Source organism: Pseudopodoces humilis, chromosome 1 (assembly GCF_049639895.1).
Source record: "Pseudopodoces humilis isolate 2021_Gansu_Grassland_sample_001 chromosome 1, ASM4963989v1, whole genome shotgun sequence".
Classification (NCBI taxonomy): Eukaryota; Metazoa; Chordata; class Aves; order Passeriformes; family Paridae; genus Pseudopodoces; species Pseudopodoces humilis.
The window spans coordinates 72,072,547-72,083,857 of record NC_142200.1 but is presented as its reverse complement, the minus strand read 5'-3'; the positions used below and the strand labels follow the sequence as shown (position 1 = coordinate 72,083,857).

General features: G+C 39.3%; 1 protein-coding gene across 1 annotated transcript; it reads right to left on the bottom strand.

Annotated features, from left to right (window-relative positions):
* Positions 1-3,203: 3,203 nt before the first annotated feature.
* CCT5 (chaperonin containing TCP1 subunit 5) lies at positions 3,204-11,279 on the bottom strand. The gene is made up of 11 exons (XM_005531717.3): positions 11,103-11,279; positions 10,143-10,203; positions 9,886-10,050; positions 9,186-9,384; positions 8,240-8,432; positions 7,188-7,337; positions 6,742-6,861; positions 6,158-6,343; positions 5,017-5,154; positions 4,444-4,624; positions 3,204-3,488 (listed from the first exon to the last, which is right to left on the bottom strand). Exons 1-11 carry the CDS (start codon positions 11,205-11,207, stop codon positions 3,361-3,363), a joined length of 1,626 nt encoding a protein of 541 aa, XP_005531774.1. The 5' UTR covers positions 11,208-11,279; the 3' UTR covers positions 3,204-3,360.
* Between the last annotated feature and the right edge of the window lie 32 nt (positions 11,280-11,311).

Genomic DNA, 11,311 nt, shown 5'->3' with positions numbered 1-11,311 from the left:
AGTATAGCATCCTTAATGAATCAGCATCAGGGATTCAAAGAGCTTAGAATTTCAGTAGATAAAGATTTAAGAAGAATTGATAAATCTATAAAAGACCTCACAGACTCCCTAAACTCGTTGGCTGAAGTAGCCTTACAAAACAGAAAGGGATTAAATCTATTATTTTTACAGCAAAGAAGCCTATGTGCAGCACTTAGAGAAGAATGTTGTGTATATGTAAATAAAAGTGGAGTAGTAAGAGAAACCATGGCTAAATTACGAGAAAGACTGGAAAAGAGAAAAAGAGAGCAAGAAATGCAACAAAGCTAGTACGAATCTTAGTTTAACTATTCTCCCTAGTTAACAACTCTAATATCTACTACAGCAAGACCGCTAATTTTACTAATCTTAAGACTTATGTTTAGACCTTGTGTTTTTAACAAAATCATTAGCATTGTGAGAAGCAGGTTAGAAGCAACTCACCTTATGCTAATACGAGCTAAATATGAAGCCTTAAATGAGGAAGAGACAGAAGATTATTTAGAGTTAAGTAAAAGAGAATTACAAAGATTTAACGAACAAAAGTGAGCAATAGAAAAAGGGGGGAATTGTAATGAATAGAGACCCTTTTGTTCGCCTAAACATGTAAGATACGATGCTTTGCAAAACTATGCTTTGTGTAATAGAGATGAGGTTGAAGGCTGCTGCTGACGTCTGTATAATTATGAGAACAGCCTTGCAAGCTCTCTTGAATTCCAGAAAGTTAAGCCACTCAGATAAGCCTTAAAAGGAGAACAGTGAGGAAAGGTCAAAAGAGGAAGACTCCTGATCTTCATCCTACGACCACCAGAAGGCAAAAAGCGACCACCAGTGACCGGAGGCACATGCGCAGAGACACCCGAGAAAGGACACGTAACCCGGAAGTCGGACCACTTAAAAGGGAAGACACGGAAATCGGACGTGCGGCAGCCGAAGGAGTAGAGACTCCCCTGCCGCCCAGCGCTGATTTTTTGCTTATTGCTTGCTTGCTGTAATTAATAAAATTTTTACCATATCACTCTCTTGAGTGCGTTCATAACATTAAGGGTCCTAGGAAGATGTGAAAACTTGGATCGAAGAGGATCGATTACCTCTAGATTAGAGGATCTAGAGGATGAAATTACTCAAGTAACTGAAGCCTTGAGGGGAAGCTCTTGCTTATGACATCCATGTGCCATGTCAGTGGTGCTGGGAAAGACCTGCTGGCTGCCTCAGATTGCTTTAAAAAAATCCAGATGCAGTCTGCTACTGCAGTGATGGGTGGATGTTGCCCTCCCGTGGTGAACCCTGCATTTTCCCAGAAGTCATGGGGCAGGACATGAAAAGTAGGCCGCACGGACCTCATTTCCAAACACACCACCAGGCCAGGCTTTTATTTCCCAATGGTTACCAATGCACCATGATTAATTTGATCAGTGTTTGCCTCCCCAAACCTTGTCATTATTCAGATGTTTCCAGAACCAGACAGCACACAAATTACCAATATGGGTATTTTCACTGTTCTGTCAAGCACAAATTTCAACACTCTTGCTGTGAAACTGTACCAGTTTGAGCTGAAGTTGTTTCATTAATTTGGTTTAAAAGTTCCAGTTGCATGCTGTGATGAAAGCCATTTGTCCTCCAGCTGCCTCTATGCATTACTGATAGTGCTAATGCCACATATTTGTTATGCTAAAGTACAAGCCCTTGAAAAAAAATAGTAACTTCCACTTCTTACAATTTTATCAAAGTCCCATTACCAAGCTTCAGACTTCCATACTAAGATCTAGTTGAACATTAACAAATGTTTATATATAAAGAGCAGAAAATGTTTATTTCCTCAAGCAGGATCAGTAAAGCCATAACTTCTATTTTCAAATTGAAAGTATTTTTTTCAAATTTCAAAGTACTTTGTCCTGTGTTCCTTCTGTATTAAGCAGCAGTTTACAGTCAAAACCTGTAACTATGTGGGGCTTAGAGGGTAAAGGGGGTTCAACCACACCAAGGGACAGAAGATTAAAAAAGAGGAAAATTGGAATAACTGTTTTCTCACTTCCTATCACATGGACAACTTCATTATGAGGTGAAAGGGGTACATTAGTACAAGTACACTGCTCCCTTTTAAGTTCTACCTACAGCTTTTTTCCTTTTGTATTAGCAACAAAGTAAGAAATGGCTCTACATGAGCCCACATATTTATAGGTTTTTAGAGTCACACATCCCTGAATAGATTCAGAACGCTAGAACTTAGCAGCAGTAAACAACTGCTGTTGTCCACCGAACTGCATCTAAATTAAGCTAATTTGGGAAAAGGCAAAACAATAATGATGAAACACCCACTACTAATTTTTTATCAATGACATTAAAGCTTTGCACTATTTATCCACAAACAGTTCTAGAAATAAAATCAGTCCTGTAATTCGTAAATTTCTTGTTTCTACCCTTCTTCCTCTGTTGACAGTCACTGAAGGGTTTTGTTTGACTCAACGGTAGTCACAGCAAAACCAAATCAGAACATGACCTACTACCTGGCAAACAGTGGCCAGTAGAGCTTCCTCTGCCCTATGTAACACAAGTCATGCTGAGTTGGTATTTGTAACACTTCCCTCACTTTGGAAATCTTTAAAAAAAATTGTACATTAGTTGTGGTCTGCCACTAGTTTCTTACTGATAGTTTCACAGGCAAGGCACCTTACTAATCAATTTTACTCTACTACTCTAGTATCATACTGGGGACCTTTTGAGTAAGTGCGCTGTGGTACTATAGACAAAGTTCTGGGAAAAACTCTCACTTGGCTGAATGTGTACAGCCCTGGGAAAAAACCCTCCTTAACCCTCAAAAATCAGGAAAAGGGCAACAAGAGAAAAAAATTGAAGCAACTGGAAGCATGGAACACAGTTCCTTTAAATCTTCAGACTGAAACGTCATACTTAATATATTTAACATATGATAATCACTGGAGGCTAAAACAATTAGTTAATATTTAATTAAAATAAGTAATTAAAATAATTTCTGCTACCTTCATCAAAGAGTGACAGACCTCTTAAAATGAGAATCTGTGCACTTTCCCCATAAGGAACAATGGAAAATGACTCATTACATTTTATTGCTGCATTATTTATGTTTTTCCCCCTATACATTCAAGAAGTATTTTCTATTCATATTCACCCTAAGAAAAAATGTAACAATATTTCTGAAACAAGTCTTGAAATCACTAGTGCTAAATTGTTTTATTTCAAACAACTCGCCATTACAGTATGTGAAACAAAAAGTGTCCAGAATAAATAGCTGAAGATGAAGCATCAGAATACTACCGTCTTCGCTACTGCTGTGGCCCCTTAATGTTTCCTGCTTTTCAACCTTCACTCTTCAGATTCTCCAGGTCTACGGATATCATCAATCTTCAGGATCATTCTAACAACCTGAGTTGCCAGAGAAATCTGCTGTTTCTTACCAATCAAGGTCTCTATAACATGCTGCTTCTTCATATCTGCCAAAAGGAAGCCAAAGAATTAGACACCCTTGTGAAATCTAGATATAACACTTAACCTACAAGTGTTAGTAACTAGTAATAGTAAATTCCACCTGATTTCAAAGAACGTTCTGAGATTACTACTCGTGGCCACTGTGGTTTACAAACATAATTTGAACAAAATGGAGTTTTACATCTGGGTTCTTAGCAAAGATCCTAGGACACTAAGATACAACTCTTTTCTCAACTAGGGTGTGCTTTTCAAAAAGTAATGCAGAATGGTGAAAAGCAAAATTTCCATACACATATATTAAAAGCAACCTAAAGGCTGAGCAAATGCTAAAGAAGTGAAAGGTCAAATGCCATCAAGCAGGAACACCTAATCAAAGAAGGGTTATGAATGTACAAATAACAGTTTACCACATTCTTTTCTGAAAAAAAACCAAGAGTAGGTAAGAAGGTGTAAAATGTAGATCCAGTTGAAAATAAGGTTTTATACACCGGCTTCTTAGTCTTCACTTATTTGCTCAAGGTTTATATATGCAGACATATACAAACCTGTATGTGAACATCATCGTCTACAAATATTTCCAGCCTTTTGTTTACTTTGTCTCAAGCTGTTTCTCAAAACAACTGTTTCTAGGACTGCAGAGTAACCTGGATCACTAAAACTGCAGTATTTAAAGCACAGCTTGTTTGCGCCAATCTAAGAGCAGCCTTCTTTCCTGTACTACAATACCAGTCAACATCTTCAACTTTTCTTGCCACCAAACAGAGGTTTTCAGACAATTAAACATTTTCCTCATGGTAGACATACATATACTCTCCAAGCACATTCCCATTTATTATGGCAAGGCACAAGATTTAGGATAACCTGAGTGATGCACAGGTTTAATAAAACCATAATGAGCATTTTGATCTTTTGAGAAAGAAAATATTTTATGCTTCTCCTTCTCCACATTGCAGTTCTTACCATTTGTTCCTTTCTGCAAACAATCTATGCCCAGGGCAGGATTATTTTCTTTCACCTGCCTTGCCCGCACTTCAGTCATTGTCTGTATTGGATTCATACCACTGTTCTCCGAGAGGGCCATGGGAATTACCTCCAGGGCATCTGCAAAAGCTCTCACAGCATACTGTTCCAAAGATGGGCACTAGAGGAAAAGAAACTCAAATTCATAAGCTATTAAACTCCAATGTTAGTAAAAGCATATTTTCGTACTAGATATAAATTACAGACACAGAATAAACAGATTTTATTTGGAATACAGCAACTAAACAAATACCTCTGAATGGTAACTACTTGAAAATTAAAAAAAAACAAACTGCTCCTAGCACAGAAGGAAAAAAAGTACTGGTAATGACATTTTACAGAGACAGGAAGGATAACTTCTAACACTGGTTATCACGGAATGTCAGAAAGCACATTTTACCGAACTTTCTGGAAAAACTTTGAAATTCTTCTGGAATCTCTTAAGGCAGCCTCAATCCTTCATATATTAAAGAAAATTTTAACTTTAGCATTAAGAAAATTTTCCTTTCTTACCTTATCTGCTGCCTCACTGACTGCCAAGGCACAAGATATTTCAGCTGCGCCACCACCATACACAATACGATTGTCACGAACGAGATTCCGGATTACACACAAGGCATCGTGAAGAGAGCGCTTTGCTTCTTCAATGATCTGGAATTACAGAACAGCATGTGTTTGACAATACACACATCTGAAGGCTGTGAAGATGCTGTTCCTAATACAGACATGGAAACTGCAAATAAATGGTAAGATTTTTTCATGGCTCCAATGCAGCTCTACTATTGCTATGTTATACTACTTAAAAATAGAGGATGTGAGACATCCAGTGGCAAAGAAGGAATAAAAATATACACAAAATTATATTGTTATTTGTTAAATCCAATTTGAAATAACAAAAACATACATGATAAGGTTTACAATCTTGCATATTTACAAGACACAAAACTAAGACACACTGAACTTTAAATGCCAACATTATTTTCAGACTGCAGTTTCTGTCAACTCCCAGCTTCAAGAAATGTAGATTTAACAGAAATGTTAACCTTTAAAGCAGTATTTCTGCTTTCCTAAAATAAAATTTCAGACTCTTTTTTCCCACTACAGTTTTTCATTTAAAGTAGGACCTGACCTATAATAAATATAATTTAACACTAACAGTGCAACTAAAACCCAGTTTAAGTACATAAGCATTTAAAGTGGTCTGAGTTCTGAGGGACTGGGGGCTATAGGGTGTGGGGATATAAGGTCTGCTGTAGTTCAGAGTTTTTATTTTAAATTATTTTAACTGGACTAAATCAGAAGTGATACAACTAAGTACAATAAAACCAAATATTTCAAAGATGCTTGTATGTCTTTACACTCATAAATGTGACCATCTCCTGAGAAAAAAATAATCAAGAGCATCCACAGGTAAAATTATTTCCGTATTTATGAAATATATGGTCTAACAGAAAACAGAAGTTTTCACTTAAAGACATAGGATGTAAATCTAACAAGTTACTTCTGACACACTGTTCTGACTGCCTACAAGCCTTACCCCTTCCTATTTGCCCACACTGCAAGGAAAATTCAGACCAAGAGGAGAAGAGTGTACTAATATGGTTCACAAAGCAACTACACATTCTGCAACTATGTATCAAAGCAAGCATCTCACCATTTTATTTCCTCCTCTAATGAAAATGGTCACAGCTCTGGAGTTCTGACACTGTTCAATGAGGAGCATTCTGTCCTTGGTAGTTCCAAAGGAGATCTCTCGGACAACACCCGCAAAGCCCAGTTTCTCTGCTGTGAGCTCGCAGAAGCGAGGCACGATGCGCCCTCCTGTCGCAATGGCGATTAACTGAAGTTAAACAGCCATGAGTTATTTTAAAAGGATTTTTCCATGTAGTTTTTCAAAACATAAAACTAGTGGAAAAGCATCTGTCAAATGCCTACTCCAAAAGGTTATCTTCCCTTCACTTCCAAGTACTTCAGCCAATGTTTTGCTTCTGCAAACAGCAGGACAAAAGCAGAAACTTTCCTAGACACCTGAAACTTTTATTAAGTAATATACATATGCTCCAATTATAAACCATAATCCCCTTCATGATAGGTTCTTGTCACAAATCCCCAGTGATTTTTCTCCAGTACCCACCCATACACACAGGTATGCAGTGATATGCCTGAACTTTTAGCTAGTACAGCCTATTACTTCATAAATGTTTTAACAACGAAAGTACAAAGCCCAGTTTTACTTACTTCTATTTCAGGTCCACCAACCCAACGAACAGCAGGCAGCTCATTCTGGAGCAGCAAGTGATTTGCCTCATCATCAAAACCCCACTGGCAAATGGCAAGGTTTGCACCAGTGTCTTTTATCTAAAAGCAACAAAAATCATCAACCTTTTGATCAGAGCTAACAAAGGAATGAAAAATACTCTTCATGGTTTTTATTCTCCCTATTTTCTCAAAAGACAATTCTCAAGAAGAGCTCTCTGGTACACACAGAGATCAAAATATATTTTAAACCATGTTGGTATCTCTTTCTTACATTAAATTAACTTTGATTCATAGCATTAAAATTGCTTGTATGTTGCTTCCCACCAGGATTAGCAGCTCATTTAGAGGAACAAATCAATGCACTATGCTGGTTTTTTTTAATGGCTATTAAAAACAAAGAAAACAGAAATAATCCTGAAGGCTACCTGCTTCACCATCTCTTCAAACTTCTCTTTTTCGTATTTCTGCAGTGCCTTGTAATCATCCACAGATGTAACATCAAGCTTGTGTTTGGTTTTAGGCTTAGGTGGCTCAAATGGACAAGTAAGGATTGCAATTTTAGCATCTTTTAGCTCCTGGCAAGTAAAAAAAAAAAAAAAAAAAAGATTTTTGACCTCATTAACATATCTTTCTTGTATTTGCAAAACACACAGATGTATCTTTATAAACACAAACATAGGAAAAGATGTGAAGATCATTTGACTTATTCTACAGTTAACTAAATAATTCTGTCAATAGTCTCAATAAACCTCTTACAGCAAATTCCATAGCTCCAAGACACTGTTTAAGCCCTTAACAATCTTTACCAGTCATGCCTTATAATGGTTCAATGTTTAAAAAACGAAAGAAAAAAATCACTTAAACCATCTCTATCCACTGTGACCACTGAGACTACTACTCATCTTTGTAACAACTTTTCAGCTATTACATAACTGATATTTTCTACCAGTCTTCCTTTTTACAGGATAAACACTGTCACCTGCTAGATAAATATTCTAAAACAGTAGTAGTACACTGCCCAAAGACTTGGAGACCTTACCTATGCCAAACATGAAACAAGGACAGCTTCTGTTAGGAGTGTTCCTAATAGGACAACATAGCAGCCCATAAGGTTAAGAATTTTGACACTGCATTGCACTAAGCATATTAAGCATATCACACACCAAGGACAATTGTTTCTACATAACACAGAACCCTGCACCAGGGTAGCAGTACAGTACATTAATTCCTCCCAGTACAGTAACTCCTCCCTTCCACCACAAGTTCTCAATATTGTTGGTTGTAAATTCTAATTCAGTCTCTTCCAATATAGAAAATTTCATGTTCCTTGCCTCTGTTGGTATATGGGTGAAAAGCCAAGCCAAACCACAAGACTGTATAAATATTTAATATATACTAGGGCAACATTTGAGGTAGGCTAGAAATTCTTATTTAAGCCATTACACACAAGAGACACACACACACAGGCATCACTTACTTTAGGCATCTGTGGATGACTGAAATCTTTATCCACAATCACTCCTTTAACCAACTGTGTATCTTCCAGTCTACCACCCACTTTGCCTTGCACTTTGATTAACTCAAAATCAACATCTTTACGTTCCATGTCTGCTACTGTCAGTACAGCATTCACAGCAATCTCTGCCATTTGCCTATGACAGCGGTTCACTCTAGGTTTGAAAAAAAATATAATCAAGTTGTACTCCATTTCCACAATTTGGAAGAAAAAGGTGATTCTATCCATCTTAAAAAGCAAGAAGTACCACTATAATAATCAACTTTTAGACACTATTAAAAGAGGTGGTCCTGCTTGTTTGTTCACAGAAATAGAAGGTGCTGGCTATGGCAGAAAACAGAACACACAATATGGTCAGTGTGAGGAACCTTTATCAAGGGAGTCTCAACACAGATTTTGAACAAGTCAGGAGAACTAAACTACTAAAGAACCTTCAAAAAACAGAAACCACTCATAAGACAATTCTCCAAAGGAAGCCCTTCCAATGTCTGAATTTATGAACTACACACAGAACCCATAAAGGAAACTGAACCATTCTAAGTTAAAACTTTTTTAGTGGAAAAAAACCCAAAAGATGATATGTTATTACTTTTAACAGATTCACATTACTTTTTGAACCTGTTATGATGCAGAAACCTGGAACTATCAGGTTAGAGTGAAATTGACGCTGCAGCTGTTCAATTTCATGGAATTGACCCTTTGGTGACAAAGGACTCACAATTTCTTATCCCAAGACAGGAGTCCACTGAGGAATTAGGCAAAACAAAACATAGAAGAGCCTTCAGCATCACTCCAATAACACAAACAATTTAAAAATCCACCAAAACACCAGGATTTCTCCTTTCCAGGCAGAGGGTTTTCAACGGAAGGGTAAATATTCATTCAATATTCAGTTTTTGTGACTTACACTTTAGAGCCCAGAGTTGTCTTTGCTGTCTGGATCAGAGGCTCAGTGTTCTGTGGATCAACTGGGAAGCTGTCACTGATTTTGTCTAGATGCTCAATGGCAATTCGTGCTGCCTGCTCATAACCATCTGCTATTCTGATGGGGTGAATGCCTCGATCTAGCAACTGCTCAGCCTGTTCCAGTAATGCCCCAGCCAGAACTATAAAAAAAAAAAATAAAAGTTTTACTCTTGATTGGAGCATAACTTTAAGTACATTATCAACAGATTAAAAGGACCACTTTTTGATTTTTCTGCAATATTTTAGAAATTCAAGGTTTCCTAAATAGCAAAAAAACCCCATGAAAAACCCCTACCTGCTTTGCTTAGCAAGAAAACCACATTATGTTAAGAACAAAATGAAATCCAGGGATCAAGGAAGAACAAAAGAGATTACAGAAGAAAATTATGCAGAAAACTTTTCAAAGTATCAAGGGGGCTCTCAGCACTACCTTAAAATGTAACCAAACTTCAAAAAGACACAAAAGACTTCTTCCTGATTAGAAGACTTCTAATACAAGAACTGACAGGAATACTGCAAAAATAAATACTCCAAAGAAGTGCTACAGAAAAGCTACTGTTATTTCTCACATTTTTTTTAATAGCTGAAGCAGCTTGATTTTAAACCTGAAAGAGGAAGCTAAATTTAAAATACTTTCTTACCAACGACTCCAGTAGTTCCATCCCCAATCTCATCATCTTGAGATTTAGCCAGCTCCACCATAAGCTTGGCTATCTGGTGATCCACATCCATCATATTCAGGATGGTAGCACCATCATTTGTCACAGTCACCTCACCATCCTTGTCCACCATCATTTTATCCAATCCTAAAAAACACGTGTTCAAAGGATGAAGGAAAATTTTGAAAATCCTCCCAACAATTACTAAGAGAGAACCACTAAAAGTTTTTCATTATTACCATTGGGCCCAAGGGATGTTCTCAGAGTACTTGCTACAGCTTTTGCTGCCATTATGTGAGACTGTAAAACAAAGGATAATAAAGACAGAAATTAAATCATCGTCATGCATTCTGAAATCACAATATTAAGCTAAGGAAAACACAGCGAGTGGTGCAAATGCTGTAATTTAACTAACAACAACTGTGATTGGAAAAGAATCAGTATGTGTGTATTGGTTTTATGATAGGAACACTTCCTGTGCCTTTTCTCATATTGCTTGCACTGGCTCTGCCTAAAGCAGGCAAAAGCAGAGCAGCCAAATGACAGCCCTAACGCTCAAAGCAGGGAGCAACAGAAGCCGGCAATACTAAAAAACGAGGCACTGGAATTTTGTCCATCATAGAATCATCGCAGGATGGTCTGGCTTGGAAGGGACCTTGAAGATCCTGCCCTGTCAAGGGCAGGAACACCTTCCACTAGACCGGATTGCTCAATGCCCCATTCGACCTCCCCCTGAACACCGCCAGGAATGGGGCATCCACAACCTCTCTGTTCCCGTGTCCACTCCTTTCCTCGTCGGGATTTGTACCACAGGCACTCAGCCCCGGCCTTCCTTCGGCGGCCGAGCTTCAGGCGGCGGTCTAAGGAGGGGAGGGCAGTAGTGGGGAGCTGGGCCGGAGCCACGGGGAGGGGCGCGCTGCAGCCACGGGGGTAACAGCCCCAAAGCCCCGCGGCTCCGGGGCGGATCCACGGCACGGAGACTCCACGTGCCGCGCATTCCCAGCCCCGGAGGGATGCCTTCTCTCTTCCTCCATACTTCCCCCGTTTACAAGCCTAGTCCGGACTCCATTCCCATTCCCATTCCCATTCCCCTCCCCCTCCCCCCGCAGCATTATGGTACGGCACGGCCCAGCATGGCGCAGAGCGGTCCAGCCAGAGCGGGCCTGCGGGCGGCCCCGGCGGCCACCCCGCTCGCTCACCTTGAGCGCCTCCAGCCCCATAAGGCGCGTCTTGCGCTCCTGATCCTTAAGGATGAGGAAGGGCCGTCCATATTCGTCAAACGCCAGAGTCCCCATAGCTGACATGGCTACACTGCCAGCTCCGACTACCGCCACCCCCGCGCACCGCCCGGAAGCCGCACACGCCCGGAAGCCGCGCCCACCACGACACCACACACGGCGCAGCGCCT